Consider the following 19,268-nt stretch of genomic DNA (forward strand, 5'->3'; position numbering starts at 1 on the left):
CGTCACCCACACTGGAGTACCTCACAGTAAGTTAAACATGAACTAGGAAAGCAGTCCTTACGTCACCCACACTGGAGTACCTCACAGTAAGTTAAACGTTATCTAGGAAAGCAGTCCTTACGTCGTCCACACTGGAGTACCTCACAGTAAGTTAAACATTATCTAGGAAAGCAGTCCTTACGTCGTCCACACTGGAGTACCTCACAGTAAGTTAAACGTTAACTAGGAAAGCAGTCCTTACGTCGTCCACACTGGAGTAGCTCACAGTAAGTTAAACGTTAACTAGGAAAGCAGTCCTTACGTCATCCACACTGGAGTACCTCACAGTAAGTTAAACATTAACTAGGAAAGCAGTCCTTACGTCACCCACACTGGAGTAGCTCACAGTAAGTTAAACGTTAACTAGGAAAGCAGTCCTTACGTCACCCACACTGGAGTAGCTCACAGTAAGTTAAACGTTAACTAGGAAAGCAGTCCTTACGTCGTCCACAGTTAAAGTTAACTAGGAAAAGTCCTTACGTCACTGTGAGTCTCACAGTAAGTTAAACTGGAGTAGCTCACAGTAAGTTAAACATTAACTAGGAAAGCAGTCCTTACGTCACCCACACTGGAGTAGCTCACAGTAAGTTAAACATTAACTAGGAAAGCAGTCCTTACGTCGTCCACACTGGAGTAGCTCACAGTAAGTTAAACATTAACTAGGAAAGCAGTCCTTACGTCGTCCACACTGGAGTACCTCACAGTAAGTTAAACGTTAACTAGAAAAGCAGTCCTTACGTCGTCCACACTGGAGTACCTCACAGTAAGTTAAACATTATCTAGGAAAGCAGTCCTTACATCGTCCACACTGGAGTACCTCACACTAACATATGTACAGTATGTGAAACCTAGCACACCTAAATATTTTCCAAAAGTTGCCAGTCATGATTCCTAATAACTTGCAAACTTGTATGATACTAGCATTTGCAGCTAGTGAATGCAATGTCCACTAAACGTCCAATGAGAATTTTGATTTGTTTTAAGGAATATTGGGGTCATGATTGTGCCCCTTCCATCCCAGGGTAATTCTGCAACATGATTCCAAACAAAATGACTATTATAAAGAGTTATAAACTGTAATTATCACAGGTTATTCCATCTTTGTAAGTTAACATAAATAAAAACTGAGTTTATTCAACAAAACATAATGTGGTTTATATATAATATATAATCAGTCTCTCTCCCTCTTGTGATACTTTTAATTTATACTACTGTCAAATCTGCGCTAGTGCATAGGCCTGGTGCAGACAAAATATCTGCAAATAACTTACACACCCAAGTATGTAGCAAGCTGTCCAGTGATCCTACTTTTCCTACTTTTTCCTACTTTTTGGTTTTAGTTTGCTGCACAAAGTTTTAAAATGTCCAGAATTACTGTTAAATGTGCATATTGCTTGTGTTATTATAAAAATCAATAGTTGTGGGATTTTGTTTTAATACAATGTACAACAGTGACCATTACACAAGATTCATATTATTTTGAATATAAGAAAAATACAGGTACAAACTGAGCACCATATAAACATTTTAAAAGTGTTTTCTCAATAATACCACTTTTTTAAATTTAATACATTCGCTTACCCAGTATAAGCTTAAAAAATGTTGCTACATATTGTTTTAGTTCTACTTTTGTCCTACTTTTTCTATATTTTCATTCCTACTTTTGTCCTACTTTTTCATAAGGGTGTGCTGGACAGTCTGATGTAGTATATATTTCTTTCAATACCTACCTTCGTTTTACACTCAATAACCGATGTGAATTTTTGTGCTGAGTTGTCATTAAACATTCATTCATTCATTCATTCACACCCAATGACCTATATTTTAAAAAACCCTAACAAACCCAAATGTATTCTTCAATAACTAATTTTAAATTTCACTTTTGCAGCTGTTGTTGTTACCCAGCCAGGTATTGTCGGTCCGAGGGCGGTGCCGGGCTCCACCTGCCGCTATCAACAACATCAAATGTTAATCATCTGTCAGCACTGCAGCGCGACTGTGAAGACCACAACTACTTACGAAGTGGGTTTACTCACTTGGGCTGCAGCTGGACTAATCTGCGTGTTCGGGTAACACACTTATTACATTCAGGGTTCCACCTAGCATCTGGAAAATGGGAGTCATCATGACTCATAGGGTTTTATTTTGGGAGTCATGTATTAAAAATGGGAGTCATCTATGATATATATTTCTTAAATCACATAATTAACTGAATAACTGCCTCATTTATATTACATGCTTATATTATATCCACTATTCTATCTGTATAATACATATACATGTATATCCATTGTTTTTCTCCTTGTAAATAATTTAGTGTTTTTTTTTGTCTTTTTATGTAGTCCGAAGGGAAGTAGAAAGTGTGGTTCTTTCTACGTCCGAATATTGTTACATATCCTCTATATAGCTGGTATTCATAACTTGTGGCACCCTGTTTCAACCGTTTCCCAACCAAAATAGTGTAACAAATGATCATACAAACCAAAAATGTATAACCTACCGTACTCACTAAATCCCAACTGAAGTATTTGCGTCATTATTAACAAAATAAATCTTCCAATGACATTTTAAATTTGCTAAATAGAGGGAAGCAACTCGCCCAGCACATTAAGAAAAATATTGACTTACTATGCGCCCAACACTATCTTTTTATGCACCCTTTGGCTTTTACAGTCACCAAATGCTGCATGCTAACCTGCTTTGTAACATAGCTGCATCTGTGCAATAATTATGACTAACTCCTGTTATGAGATTTGCTCAACCATCTACATGTATTAAAAACAATAAAGAAAAATAATAAAAACAAAAAACTAGATAGACAGATCGAACTAAAAACTCGTGGCTGGTTAACTATTATCTGATGTCCATAAACAGACCGCGCATTCGACATTGTCACGATGATCTAAATTTAGACAGGAACTGGCACATGTACATCAGCCACACTGTTTTTAACACTTATGTTATGTATTCTAATACAACTTTCATATAAGCCTTTTTTCCATTGGTTAATTTTCGTGATAAATCGGACGGTAGATGTACGCTGTCATGGATGAAAATGATGTTATTGTTACTATTTTGTTACTTTGTAACTTTTAAAACTTCGTTAGCAGCAATGAACGTGCATCCACCCACCCCAAGTACGGTCCGGTCACTGATCGATAGCAGCAGTCACCAGCAGGTGTCTTGTGGTCTGCTCTTCTAGTTTGTGTTCTCAAAAGGGTGCAAGCAGGTGTAGTATTAGAATAGGGATAATATCGAGTCCCTAAATCCAAATATTTTGTGATAAATCCTTATAGTTAACAACAAAACACAGTGATATTATCCCCTAAATGTATTGATACTGTTGGGAACCAGTTAACCCGTTAGGCTATATTTGTTCTGAAAGTTCGTAGTCGTTAGGTTTTTAGGTGTTTAAAAAAATTTGTTTAATGTTTTAAAGCGGTTGACAGGTGGAAAAAAACAACACAAAAACCTCGCGTCTGATATTCATATAAAGACTGCGTATTCAACATTGTCACAATCATCTAAATTTAGACAAAGGGACTGGCATACTACATGAGACACTTAAGTTACGTTAAACTTATTGATACGGTATGTTGGGAACCAGTTAAACTGCTCGGCTATTTTCGTATTGAACTTCGTTGATGTTGTATGCTTTTCTTTTTCTCTATCTGTTTGCGGACACCAGTTTGTTTGGTATTGTGCAATATATTGAATTGAAATTTAATTGAATTAGTCGTTAGGTTTTTATGTATTAAAAAAAATGATTGTAAAATCGATTGACATCGGAAATATTTTGTGTCAACCATGACGCACACAGATTTGATTTAGGAGTATTTTAGGTAAATGTTGTGTCAATTACGCAGGATTCCTGCATCATGTGAAAATCTGACATTATAGAAACTGTCTGCAGTGGGCTGCCATTGTAAACTGTCTGCAGTGGGCTGCCATTGTAAACTGTCTGCAGTGGGCTGCCATTGTAAACTGTCTGCAGTGGGCTGCCATTGTAAACTGTCTGCAGTGGGCTGCCATTGTAAACTGTCTGCAGTGGGCTGCCATTGTAAACTGTCTGCAGTGGGCTGCCATTGTAAACTGTCTGCAGTGGGCTGCCATTGTAAACTGTCTGCAGTGGGCTGCCATTGTAAACTGTCTGCAGTGGGCTGCCATTGTAAACTGTCTGCAGTGGGCTGCCATTGTAAACTGTCTGCAGTGGGCTGCCATTGTAAAAATGTATTCGATTAACAAGGGTGGGACGTAGCCCAGTGGTAAAGCCCTTGCTTGATTTGTGGTCAGTCTAGGATCGATTTGCATTGTTGTGGCCATTAGATTATTTCTCATTCCAGCCAGTACAATACAACTGGTATATCAAAGGCTGTGGTATGTGCTATCCTGTCTGTGGGATGGTACATTTATATACATGTAAAAGATCCCTTGCTATTAATGGAATAATTAAGTGTGTATCCTCTTTAAGACTAATGTCAGAATTACCAACTATTTGACATCAAATAGCCAATGATTAAAAACCAATGTGCTCTAGTGGTGTCGTTAAACAAAACAAACGTTCGACTAAGAGCCTTTTTAATGTCAGTGTTTCTATATTCTATAGGTTTCTGCTGGTCACTTTGTTGTAACTCAAACTTTCTTTTCTTGTAATATCTGGGGTTTTTTCTGTGTTAGTACGAAATTGTCAGAAGCCAAAGTCGAGTTTGGACTGCTCCAAATATTAGGATTTATTGGATACAACACATTGAATATAAAAACACTACTATCAGGGAACATTTTATTTTTTAAATTTTGATTAGAGACATTTCCAAGCAATTTGCAAAAGAGGTGTATATACAGATATATCATGTAATTTGTGGTTGTGTTATATTTTAATTCCATAATGCTCTAAAATACATCATGGAGGTGCTAATTATTCACACACTAACCAAACCCTCCCCTCTTCCCTTGTGGTCTTATTGACAGCAGGACATATCTTTTCTTAGCAGAAATAATATGTATAGTTTTAGGGGCTGAAATAATATGTACCGTATAGTTTTAGGGGCTGAAATAATATGTATAGTTCTAAAGGTGAAATAATATGTATAGTTTTAGGGGCTGAAATAATATGTTAGTTCTAAAGGTGAAATAATATGTATAGTTTTAGGGGCTGAAATAATATGTATAGTTTTAGGGGCTGAAATGATATGTATAGTTTTAGAGGTGAAATGATATGTATAGTTCTAAAGGTGAAATAATATGTATAGTTTTATGGGCTGAAATAATATGTATAGTTTTAGGGACTGAACTAATATGTTAGTTTTATGGGTTGAAATAATATGTTAGTTTTATGGGTTGAAATAATATGTATAGTTTTAGGGGCTGAAATAATATGTATAGTTTTAGGGGCTGAAATAATATGTATAGTTTTAGGGGCTGAAATAATATGTATAGTTTTAGGGGCTGAAATAATATGTATAGTTCTAAAGGTGAAATGATATGTATAGTTTTAGGGGCTGAAATAATATGTATAGTTTTAGGGGCTGAAATAATATGTATAGTTTTAGAGGTGAAATAATAATATGTATAGTTTTAGGGGCTGAAATGATATGTATAGTTTTAGAGGCTGAAATAATATGTATAGCTTTAGGGGCTGAAATAAAATGTATAGTTTTAGGAGCTGAAATAATATGTATAGTTTTAGAGGTGAAATGATATGTATAGTTTTAGAGGTGAAATGATATGTATAGTTTTAGAGGTGAAATAATATGTATAGGTTTAGGGGCTGAAATGATATGTATAGTTTTAGAGGTGAAATGATATGTATAGTTTTAGAGGTGAAATAATATGTATAGTTTTAGAGGTGAAATAATATGTATAGTTTTAGGGGCTGAAATAATATGTATAGTTTTAGGGGCTGAAATAATATGTATAGTTTTAGGGGCTGAAATAATATGTATAGTTTTAGGGGCTGAAATAATATGTATAGTTCTAAAGGTGAAATGATATGTATAGTTTTAGGGGCTGAAATAATATGTATAGTTTTAGGGGCTGAAATAATATGTATAGTTTTAGAGGTGAAATAATAATATGTATAGTTTTAGGGGCTGAAATGATATGTATAGTTTTAGAGGCTGAAATAATATGTATAGCTTTAGGGGCTGAAATAAAATGTATAGTTTTAGGAGCTGAAATAATATGTATAGTTTTAGAGGTGAAATGATATGTATAGTTTTAGAGGTGAAATGATATGTATAGTTTTAGAGGTGAAATAATATGTATAGGTTTAGGGGCTGAAATGATATGTATAGTTTTAGAGGTGAAATGATATGTATAGTTTTAGAGGTGAAATAATATGTATAGTTTTAGAGGTGAAATAATATGTATAGTTTTAGGGGCTGAAATAATATGTATAGTTTTAGGGGCTGAAATAATATGTATAGTTTTAGGGGCTGAAATAATATGTATAGTTTTAGGGGCTGAAATAATATGTATAGTTCTAAAGGTGAAATGATATGTATAGTTTTAGGGGCTGAAATAATATGTATAGTTTTAGGGGCTGAAATAATATGTATAGTTTTAGAGGTGAAATAATAATATGTATAGTTTTAGGGGCTGAAATGATATGTATAGTTTTAGAGGCTGAAATAATATGTATAGCTTTAGGGGCTGAAATAAAATGTATAGTTTTAGGAGCTGAAATAATATGTATAGTTTTAGAGGTGAAATGATATGTATAGTTTTAGAGGTGAAATGATATGTATAGTTTTAGAGGTGAAATAATATGTATAGGTTTAGGGGCTGAAATGATATGTATAGTTTTAGAGGTGAAATGATATGTATAGTTTTAGAGGTGAAATAATATGTATAGTTTTAGAGGTGAAATAATATGTATAGTTTTAGAGGTGAAATAATATGTATAGGTTTAGGGGCTGAAATGATATGTATAGTTTTAGAGGTGAAATGATATGTATAGTTTTAGAGGTGAAATAATATGTATAGTTTTAGAGGTGAAATGATATGTATAGTTTTAGAGGTGAAATAATATGTATAGTTTTAGAGGTGAAATGATATCTATAGTTTTAGAGGTGAAATAATATGTATAGGTTTAGGGGCTGAAATGATATGTATAGTTTTAGAGGTGAAATGATATGTATAGTTTTAGAGGTGAAATAATATGTATAGCTTTAGGGGCTGAAATAAAATGTATAGTTTTAGGGGCTGAAATAATATGTATAGTTTTAGAAGCTGAAATAATATGTTTAGTTTTAGGATAAAATAATATGTATAGTTTTAGGGGCTGAAATAATATGTATAGTTTTAGGGGCTGAAATAATATGTATAGTTTTAAGGGTGTGAATAATATGTATAGTTTTAGAGGTGAAATAATATGTATAGGTTTAGGGGCTGAAATAATATGTATAGTTTTAGAGGTGAAATGATATGTATAGTTTTAGAGGTGAAATGATATGTATAGTTTTAGAGGTGAAATAATATGTATAGCTTTAGGGGCTGAAATAAAATGTATAGTTTTAGGGGCTGAAATAATATGTATAGTTTTAGAAGCTGAAATAATATGTATAGTTTTAGAGGCTGAAATAATATGTATGGTTTTAGGGGCTGAAATAATATGTATAGTTTTAGGGGCTGAAATAATATGTATAGCTCCAGAATAAGTCAAGTCAGGAGCTATAGGCTTAGCCTATAGGTGATTAACTCGTTTTCCTAGCTAGCCTCCTACTCATACATGAGGTCACCATTGACTACCAGGTGATTGACAATTTTGAACCCTGTACTGGCAAACATTTTGTTTCCGTCAGCAACAGTTTGTTACAACAGTACAGAGTAAACAAGAATTTGATGTTATTTTTTCTTTAATGCAGCATACTATAATAGTAACTATTTCTTTTTTTCCAGGTTTTGGCTCGGGTGTTGCCTGATTCCGTTCTGCATTGATGCAGCTAAAGATGTCAGCCACACCTGTCCCAGCTGCGGTCAACTGTGCGGAAAGTTCCAACATTTCAGTTAAACCACTAGGCCTAATGTGTCACTCTGTGCCTAATGTATCACTCTGTGCCTGTGTCACTCTGTGCCTAATGTGTCACTCTGTGCCTAATGTATCACTCTGTGCCTATTGTGCAGTCCAATTTTCGGATAATATTTGTTTTGGAAACGTATATTACAAAAAATATATGCTTTATAATATTCATACACTGGAATTTGTTTAGCATCTACAGGGCCGTACCCTGACCAAAATCCATGGGGGGGCACTAAATTTTATAAATAATTTTTAACATACTATAAAGATTAAACATTTCTATACTATTACTGGAGATATATAAAAAAAAGAAAAAAGGACAAGATTCTCAGGGGGGGCAGCTGCCCCCCCTGCCCCCCCGGAGGGTACGGCCCTGATCTATTTGGTTATTTAACAACAAATGACAATTGTGTGATTATTTAACAACAAATGGCAATTGTGTGATTATTTAACAACAAATGACAATTGTGTGATTATTTAACAACAAATGACAATTGTGTGATTCTGCTAGCATTAAAACAAATACAAGTGAAAAGCAGAAAAACTAAGAAATATATATTTTTTTTTTTCAGGCATTGATTTTTGATGTCCATATTCATTTTTACTGTCTATTTGATACATGTGATAATTAGAAATAATTTTATACATTATATTTATCATGCTCGTAACTATTTTTGTACTATACCGGTAATACATGTAGTTGTTGGTGAATTCAGAGTGAATTTGCAAGTGTTTGCAGCTTCTTTTCTGAATTTTTATTAAATAACATACCGTATATAATGTCTTCAGTTATATGAAATGTAAAATACATGTACTTAATTTTCCCTCATTTTTACATGACTATTTAATAATAAATATAATAAACATATACCATTGTCTTTCACTGCATATTAACCACTGATTAATTATTTTTATTTTGAATATTTAATAAAATTTGTGTTCTTTAAAAATTAATTTTTTTCAATAAATACTGGTAGCTAAAAAAAAAAAGTTGAAGAATGGCAAAATTGTGTAATTTATATGAAATTTAAAAATACTTAATTTTTTTTATCATTTTGACTTGACTATTTAATAATAATAATGTTTAATGAAATATGTGTTCTTTAAAAAAATGAAGAAAAAAAAAGCGCTAATAAATGGCTAACCTGTGTAGTTTGTCACTTGGCTAATTGTGGCTTGTTTCGGATCATTTACGGTTATATGGCATTGGACATATGGTTAAGGACCACAAAGATATTGAGGGAGGAAACCTGCTGTCGCCACTTCATGGGCTACTCTTTTTGATTAGCAGCAAGGGATCACTGACGGGGATCAATCCCAAACCGACCGCGCATCAAGCGAACGCTTTACCACTGGGCTACGTCTCGCCCCATAATTAGATGAAGACATCTTGTTTTAAAACTTGGATAACTTGATCAAGATATTTGTATCATCTTTTGGGGAATGAGACATCTTGAGAATTATGCTTGATCAAAACAATGAGTTTGTCTTGTCAAGTGATGATATATATGTGCCAGTGTATCATAAAAACACTTTTCAAATATATTGATTTAGATAATGGGTATAAGCAAAGAATGAGATGAAGTTTGAATGTTGTGTTTGTTTGGGTAGAATATTTTGTGATTTCTACAAGCATTTTGAATCTTGTATTCGTTACATGTAGCTTGAGTTTATTAGAGTGTTTTAAGTTATTTTGTTTACCTTTTTGAGGACTACTTCACTTTAGGGATTATTTATGATATATATATTTATATTCATAATGTTTGTATTGCTTTTAATTATTTGTTTTGTCAATATACACAATGTGTTCTTTGACATAAGTTCGTCATAGTACATTATGTCATCTTTTTATGATTTCCTTTTTAAAAATATTCTTTATTAATGTTTATTACTATGTGGCCTTTGACTTAAAATTTCCATCACTCATGAGATTTAGTTCAAATAAAATATTTTCAATTATTACTGCTGTAATGCATTTGCTATAATGTATAATAAAAACGTGTAAATTGTAATTTTGTTTTCTTTGTTATTTCCTAAGGATATAAGAACTGATGAAGTTCAATAAATAGAACATGGTAATTAGTACAGGAAAAATAATTATTGTTGTAAATAGGAGGAATCAAAAGGCTTGCTGCATCTGTATACATCATTCTTAAATATGTTGGAAAATCTTTCAAGCGTAATCAACCAATACAAGAGTGAAATTACTGCACACTTCAACTCACTTGTGCTCATTAGATACGTTTTGAAACAACTCTTAAAGCCGCACGCCCTAGTTCCATCCAGCGAAAATAAATTATAATTTGGTTAATCTACAAACCTGTAACACACTTAGATCACGTTTTTATCAAATGGAGTGAAAAAGCAGATTTTATATCGATAAATACCATGGGAATCCCCATGTCCCAATTGCTTGAAATAATTTTGAAAGTTAGTATTCTGATGTCACCGGTAGATGTCGCTCGAAGCACAACAATGCCTACGTCACGACAAATTTCACAGAGTGTGCACAGACTTGGGGTGCGTTCCTTTCACCTCTCCTGGACATGTTCCAAACTGTTCTGTCCTGGTTGTATCCCATCTCCAGATATCGTAAGACTTAGCAAAATTATTGGTTTTAAGGGTTTGTAACGTTTTGTATTGAGATACTTACTTGTCTGAACTTTATTGTTACTGAAAATGTTCACGAATTGTGAAGAAAAATCTCACAAATGAACAACAAGCAAACGACAACAAATCGGATTTGATTGCGCGAACCATGCACGAGAAAACAAACCGAACCAAAATGGTCACGTGGTATACCAACGTCTGTGACATTGAAATGGGAATATCCCCTCTGAAAATAGATTAGAGGCCCGTGGCATTTTATGAAATACGAAAAATGCATGTTGTGGTATTACAAACACCAGGATTACCAGGATTACCAAAAAACACTTCAGGTGAATGGAAATGTATATTCTAAATAATAAACGGTAAGTAAAGTGCAATTTTATTTGTGAAAAAATGGGTTTAATAGCGAAAAACAACGGCGTAATGGTTAACAACTAGGGCGTGTCCCTTTAAATGGTGTCACACAGCCTCTCGTATACTGCATAGTATTCCAGGGTTCATACACTTTAAATGGTTTCATTTTCCAGGACTTTTAAGAGCTATTTTTGTTCATTTTCCAGGACTCAGTTTTTAAAGAGGTGTTCAAAACATTATTCATTCAGGGGGCGATCAATTTATTTGATCCCTTCTTATTTCGATACCTGCATAGGGGACCTTTAATTTGTATAGCCTTAAAGTTAAAATTTTGTTTTGTTCAACGACGTCACTATACGTCTATAGAGCACATTGATTTATTAATCATCGGCTGTTGGATGTCAAACATTTAGTAATTTGACATATAGGAAACCCTCTAAATTTTTTCATTGGTAGCAGGGGATCTTTTATATGCATTATTCCACAGACAGGATACAACACACCAGTCGTGGTGCACTGGTTGGAACGAGAAATAGCCCAATTGATCCTAGACCGACCACGTATCAAGCGAGCGCTTTACCACTGGGCTAGAGGCATGCAGGTAGGTAGTTGTTATGCTAGGTGTCTTTCATAAGCATGTTAAATAGTACATTATATGAAAAAAGATAGTACATAGTATGTGCTGTTGAAAAATTTAACTCTTTCAGATTATTCAGCAAGAAAAACTTATTTAGGCTACCGCCAATCATGTTTTTTTTTCTTTCTTTTTTTTCTCAATTTTATTATTTATTATTTTTTCGGTGTAGGCTAAAATTAATAGTTTCATCAATGTATGTATGGTCAGGGTGGGATGCAATCGATTCGTCCACTGAAAATTCGTCCACTGAGGAACTCGAGACGATTCGTCCACTACAAAAAATCAGTTCTGGACGAAGTATATGTACGTGGGGGCTAAATAAATTATTATATATATTTTACCCCGTATTTTTTTTGCTGTCATAAATTTACAACGGTGAAAATAAATTATATTGCATTAGATTACGCTTGGTAGATGTTTTTGTAACAATGCTCTGCAGACATAATTCTTTGGCGGGTCGTATTTTTATTTTTGGCACCGTGTTTATTTATTTAATCAAATTATTACCGTTTAAACTTTAAACATAGATTAATGACGTCAGATATCTGCTTTAAGGTAAGAATGAAAAATGAGCCTCGCGGAAATTCTCATTCGGCCTGAACAGGATAAAACAGATATTCAATGTCATTTACTAGTTATTCTGCAGATCATAAAAATTAAGGGAAAAAGCTAATATTTCTATTTCAACCACATTGTACGATGACCTAGGGGTCAAATGAGCGATTTTGTAATGTATAGCTTGTGATGTCACGAGTGACATCAAATGTCATAGCCTGCGAGTAGTAGGATATACTTTGCTTTATCCGTCATCATATTCTGTCAATAGAGTGGTTGCACATGACGTCACAGATCGGCTGTCCGCCATTTTGGAGACAACGGTTCTTTGTTTTCAATAGTCGAAGCGTGTTATACGAACAGCGATACAATGCCTAAGGTGAAGGGGAACTACTGTAATGTTGAGGGATGTCACAATCGATCACAAACAGACAAAGAAAATAAGAAACATTACTACAGACTACCAGCTGTTATTAGAAACCAAGGGAAAGAATGTGAAAATCTCAGCTCTGACCGACGACGATTGTGGCTTTCAAAATTGAACCAGAACATGGACGGCAAAAATTTATCAAATGTTCTCATTTGTTCAGAACATTTTATAAATAGTAAGTATATGCAATACTTGTTTAATTTTGGGAAATATACCACCTGGTCCCTACCCCATTATATAATTGATATATATATAATATAATAAAGACTCAAAGAGGGAACCTAACCGTACATTTATTATTTTCTTTTGAAAAATTAAACCCAGAAAAAAGCCATAGTCATTCGCAAGTTAAGAAATATCTTCTTGTCAGTTAGAGCTGTACTTAGGGGTTAGTCCTTTTTAAATTATTATTTGAACCCACACCATCTAGTTGTTTTGGGCTAGGTACATAATCCCTACTACATGCACTGGGGCACAACAGAATAATAAACACTTGTTTTTGGAATGATTTCAATTTATTTATTAAAATCCAATGCATATAAATGATATACATACACATACATAATATGAACAAAGCTGCATGTAGGCCTACACAAAGCACATTAAAACAGTAGCATTGGAAATGGAAAAACACACACACACACACACCTTTCAGCATATTAGATAATGTATTTTGAAGTTAAAAAAACAAACAAAACAATTATATAAAAAAACAATGCACAAGTTCATATACATATTTAACTTGTTACGGCCTATCTTGGACATTCCTGAGTTTGCTGCACTTTTTAAGATGTTATCGACTAACAGACTTTTTAACGATTGTAATTACATATCAAATATATTTTTCTGCATAAAATATTAGTGGCTGTATATTAAACATATTTCTGGTCGTTCTAATATTTGTACTAGGTTAAATTTCATCTTATTTCCTAAAATGTTTTTTCGTAGACCTACGAAATTATTTGAAGACAAAATCCAGTTTGGTCTTCTTACAAATATTAAGACACCAGAATTAATCATATAAATATTTTATTACAATGCAGCAAACTCAGGAATGTCCCTTTAACATCCCCTGCTCATCAGGGCAAATAATTTTTTAACCTGGCCACTCTTAGTTTTTATTATTTTTTTGTGCCATACTCTACATATATCCTAAAATTAGTGTTGGGAATCAGTTTATACCAACCGATCAACTTTTAATTATGTTATGAACTCAAGAATTTGCACATGTATACTAGTGTTCACCAGGACAGACCCAACAAATTGCAAATTTTACATTTAATATTACTTTTCTTTATATACATATGAAAACACCAACACCATCATATAAAATGGAGGATAAATTAGTTATTTAGTGTTTTCTAAAAAAAAAAACCTGCCATGGCAAGGTAAGACTAAAACACCATTTTCAGTGCACATTTTTTGGTTGATTAAAGATGAAAAAAAAAGATTAATTGAAATAAAAATAAATGTAATTAATGTGCTTGCTCCAATAAATTAATGGCAAATTTTATTAATAATAATACACTTTTGAAGTGTTATAAAGGCAGTTTTAGAATTAATTATTGAAAAAGGCTTGTTTAATCAAAAACATTTGTGTATGTATTAATAACATAATATATTTTCAGAAAAAAAAGGCCTACTTGTACCAAAAAACCCAGTCCAGACTGGATACCAACAGTTGATATGTCGAAAGCAGCAAAGGAAAAACCAGATTCAAAGTCACCTGCTGCTAACAAACAGTACCAGAGAAAATTTGACAGAGCAGAGAAATGTGATGCAGCTAACACTTTGCTAGAACTAAACACAATGTTTGAAACAGATGCACATGATGATTCAGATTGTGTTTCGGATGCTGAAACAGGTACTGCTATTCAGACCGATATTGACCAGCCACTCTTTTCAGCCATGCATGAAGAATTACAGTCACTTAGGACTGAAAATGTAACATTAAGTCGACAAATCTGTAGTGCATCATCACAGTTCAAGGTATTTGAATTCGAAGGAGATGACGAAAAAGTCAAGTACTTTACAGGCCTGCCGAAATTTACACTGTTAATTTCCATTTTCCATTTCTTGGAATCATGTTTGCCAATGAAGCAGTCTTTGGATAAATTTCAGATTTTGATCTTGTGTTTAATGCGTTTACGATTGAATTTGTCTTTACAGTTATTGGCCTATCAGTTTAATGTGTCACAAAGCACAGTTGCTAGATACTTTGCAGAAACAATTTCTGTGATGTACATAAAAATGAAGCCCCTTGTTTCTTGGCCAGAACGTGATGAATTAATTAAAACAATGCCAATGCAATTTCGTTAAAATTTTGGTACTAAGGTAGCAATCAGTATAGACTGTTTTGAAATTTTTATTGATAGACTTTCAAATGTACTAGCAAGAGCCCAAACCTGGTCGAGCTATAAACATCATAATACTGCAAAATATTTAACTGGCATCACCCCACAAGGGTCCATATCATTCATATCATTAGGATGGGGAGGTCGTGTAAGCGATAAATATATCACTGAAAACTGTTCCTTTCTGTCACATGTTTTGCCTGGTGACATCATTATGGCAGATCGAGGTTTTGATATATCGGACACACTAGGGAGTGTATGTGCTGAAGCACGAATACCAGCATTCACAAAAGGAAAAAGCCAACGGTCACCACTAGATGTTGAAAGTACCCGGAAACTGGCCAGTAATCGAATACATGTGGAACGTGTAATTGGAATGGTTCGCCAAAAATACACCATTCTTAGTGCTACACTTCCAATTGAATTTCTGATCACTAAAGGAGGAGAAAGAGTTGCCCAGTTAGACAAAATGGTTCACATATGCTGTGCTCTTGTAAACTTGTGTCCATCAGTTGTAGATTTTAACTGAGTATATGAACAGACATAGACTATAACATTACAAGTGACCGACGTACCATATTTGTGAAAAACTATGTACATGTCTGTAGTAATTTATAACATTTATTTGTAAAATATATGTAATCTGATAAATAAGTCATATTTACTATTGTACATATTTTATGCCATTAGACATTGTTATTATGCTTTAGATATGTATGATTATGAATATTGTCCAATGTCCATCTTGTTTAGGAGAGCACTTATATAGGCTCTGCCTGTTGTGCAATCCTTTTGATTCTTTTTTGATCATTAAAATATCTCAAAACAAAACAAATTTACTGTCGAATGTTCCATGACGTTTTCACTGAAACAGGGTTCGAAATTGACATGGAGCAATATGCAATAACTACTCAAAATACACAATATGCTGACCGGCAGTACATCATGTACTGAAAAGTAAAAGTAAATTTAAATTTTCTAATATCACACAATGAATTTCGAGCCTTGCTGTTGAGTGGCAGCTAGTGTAGTGCTCTTTTGTATATGTACTTTAACCAGACTGGACAATACAGCACTAGTTGGGATATGGTACAAGTGAACAAAATGTGTAAGGTATATTTGTTATATTTGCATATTCGGATTCTTTTGTCTTAGTGAATTTGTTTTAACAAATTGAGGCAGTTTCCGACATTCTCTGCAAAACCATTTCCCCCTGGGCGCTTTCTCCATTCCAATACACAGATAATGAAACCACTGAATGTCACAATTTTCGTTGTCACAGCAGATCATGAACCCAGATTCAACTTGATCACAGTAGCACCACGTTTCCTCAGATGTACTGCATTGACCCTGTGTGTCAGTTGTTGTATTTGATGGCATTAAAGCATTGTCTGTCGTCATTCTTGAATAGTATTTACCCACCAGTTCAGGTAAAATTGCCCTCTGAAATAGACAGTGTGTTTTGCTACAAATAACCTGCCACAACTCTGGATCAAAAGTGATCAGTTCCACATGCAAATCGCATTTTGTCCATACAACAAAAAAACATGTCCCCAATGATGTTACTCCCAACTGAGTCTGTACCTGGTAGAAGTATGCATGATCTCTCTTCAGTTGTATAATGCCATTGTCGTTTTTTCCTAAAAAGAACTTTGGGTCACAGCAATTGTCCAAGGAATTCTCTCGGACTGAAAATGGACATTTTATTTCTAAACAGAACTTCCCACAACAGTCACAGGATACTACCCCATCCGGTGAAGCTCCAAGGTGTGGGAAGTCGGTGCTAATAATAAAACCACTATCCTCGATTTTCAAATTTTCGTGAAATGTGTCCATTTTCTCAAGAAGGTCTGCCTTTGCAGTTTTTTCATGCTTGCATCCCCACCGAGTAGCTTCGTTAGAAAATGTTGACGATTCTGGATAACATATGGTCTTCACCAGGCTTTTAGCTGGATTCAAAACACTGGTGTTGCATGCCGACTTGGCATTTGATGCCGTTATCCTTCCTGCCCTGAATCGATGCCACAGTTTTGATTGAGACTGCGTACGGGTGGCAATCTCTACTTCCTTTGCTTGGTCAGGACTTGTTTGTACTTTGATATTAACACAGAGTTCGAGTAACTTTGTATACTCCATGTTCATACAGCTGTCATCTTTCAAGTCGGTTAACATCTGGGGAAACTGATGTTATAGGTTTTGGAATATACCAGTTTGAGTATGGCTCAATTGTAGCCAACAGAACTGGTTTTGTTCCTGTCGAGTGCAGTTCTTTGAAGAGGGTGTCCAGTTCATGTGGTGACGGTGGAAGAAGCTTTGAACAAACCGCAGAAGTTGATGCCTGTGGAGTTTCATATATCTGATCAATATTGTCATCTAATTTTCTTTTTAAACCTTTTGCAGAGGTAAAATTAATGTCGGTAAGCTGGCTCTACGGCACATTTTTTATGGCAGCTGGCAACATCCAGTAGGCAGGCCTTTTAGTCACAGTTGCTGAATTCCGTATCCGTACAGTGGCCTCTATGGAAAACAGCAGAGCCGCAATATGGGTACACGCTTCTCCGAGGCCGGCCATGCATGTACAATGGGTGCCCTTGACAACACCATCTTTATGTGAAATTACCCATGGTCGCAGTGGTTTTTCCCTCAATCTTTGTGAATGAAGAACCTAAATGAAATAAATATTGTTAATTGCACATTTAGGACCTATATTTGCTTTAAGGCCTAATTTAAAATATAAAAAAATTCTGCAATCACATATGCTCGGAAATTGATATAAGTGGCTACAACAGTTAATCTTCAGCTAATAAAATATTCCTTTAAATAAATAAATTTTTATAAGTTTCAAGGAATTACTCTACATATCTGAAATATGGCTAACCCAAAATATGTTCTAGTATGAGCCCTGATATAAACAAACTTGGTGGGAAAGTCAAATTCTTACGTTCGAGCCCTTCTCTATATATCAGGGCTCGAATTTAAAAATGTTTCACCTACACAGGCCTGCACAAATTAAAAATTTGCATAACCGGAAAATCGGTTATGCCAAATAAAATTGCATAACCTATTTTGATTTGCATAACCGGTTTTTTTTAAAAATGAAAAAGAACTTTAAAATAATTTTAATAAAGAACACCATTGTCATGTTGAAGTAAAAATGAACTGTAATAATATACCTTTATAGTATACACGTCAAACTTATACAGTCAAATTTTTCATCACCATGTGTGATATTTGACAATTTCCCGTAATCAGCCGAAGTTTACCGATTAACGTTTATTAATGGAAGTATCGCAATTTCTGATTGGCCGCATTTTGAAGGAATTCCCTTCGGTGACATCCAACAACCAATGAGAATATCTTACACTTCACAATATAAGTATTCTAGCTAGACTGGTATCTGCCATTTCCGTAACATTTAATTATAATAACACGTCGGAAACCAGTCAAGTTGTTTGTACCCGCGATGTATCGTACGGTCACACGTTTTCGATCGACACGCGTTTCTGATCGTTCACATTTGTAATTGCAATAGTGCGAGAATGTGCGAACACTGATGTCACCACAAGAACGAAAACGAACACGGAAGTCACTGCTTTGTTCCGAGAGAAAAATTATTAAATACTTATAATTTTTTATTTATATTTTATTCATATATTTCGCTTAAGCGATCGAAAACCGGTGACTCTAGGACATTTTATTTTATTCAGAAAGTTTTGCACGAACGGTAAATCGGTTATGCGAAATAAATTTGCATAACCGACGCACGAACGAAACGATCGTTCGTGCAATTTGTGCAGGCCTGCTACAGCAATTTTTAAACAAAATAAATTAAAAACATTGTCATGGATGACAACAATTTTGAGACTAAAATGTTATTTTTCTGTATGTAGTAAAATTTATAAAATTGCAACTTGGATGCAATAATACCCAAAGAACAGCCACAAGATTTGTAGCCAAACCTCAAGAATGTTTTTTTTTAAAGAAGTTTGTTTTGTTTAACGACACCACTAGAGCATATTGATTAATTAATCATTGTCTATTGGGTGTCAAACATTTGGTAATTATGACTCGTAGTCATCAGAGGAAAGCTGCTACATTTTTTCCTAATGCAGCAAGGGATCTTTTATAACCACCATCCCACAGACAGGATAGCACATACCTCAGCCTTTGATATACCAGTCGTGGTGCACTGGGTGGAACGAGAAATAGTCTGATGAGTCATATGGTATTGCAATACAAATATTAATAGTGGCTTATATGGTATAGCTC

The 19,268-nt window shown here is 34.3% G+C and overlaps 1 protein-coding gene across 1 annotated transcript in view; it reads left to right on the plus strand.

The window, feature by feature from the left end:
* Positions 1-8,202, plus strand: part of LOC121381800 (cell death-inducing p53-target protein 1 homolog) — a 9,512-nt gene extending 1,310 nt beyond the window's left edge. Inside the window, exons 2-3 of the mRNA XM_041511156.1 lie at positions 1,928-2,108; positions 7,939-8,202. Of these exons, the coding sequence (XP_041367090.1) occupies positions 1,928-2,108; positions 7,939-8,050 (293 nt within the window). The 3' untranslated portion in view covers positions 8,051-8,202. The remainder of the gene's footprint in view (positions 1-1,927; positions 2,109-7,938) is intronic.
* The last annotated feature ends 11,066 nt before the right edge of the window (positions 8,203-19,268 follow it).

The sequence above is a fragment of the Gigantopelta aegis genome, chromosome 9 (genome assembly GCF_016097555.1).
Source record: "Gigantopelta aegis isolate Gae_Host chromosome 9, Gae_host_genome, whole genome shotgun sequence".
In the NCBI taxonomy this organism is placed as follows: domain Eukaryota; kingdom Metazoa; phylum Mollusca; class Gastropoda; order Neomphalida; family Peltospiridae; genus Gigantopelta; species Gigantopelta aegis.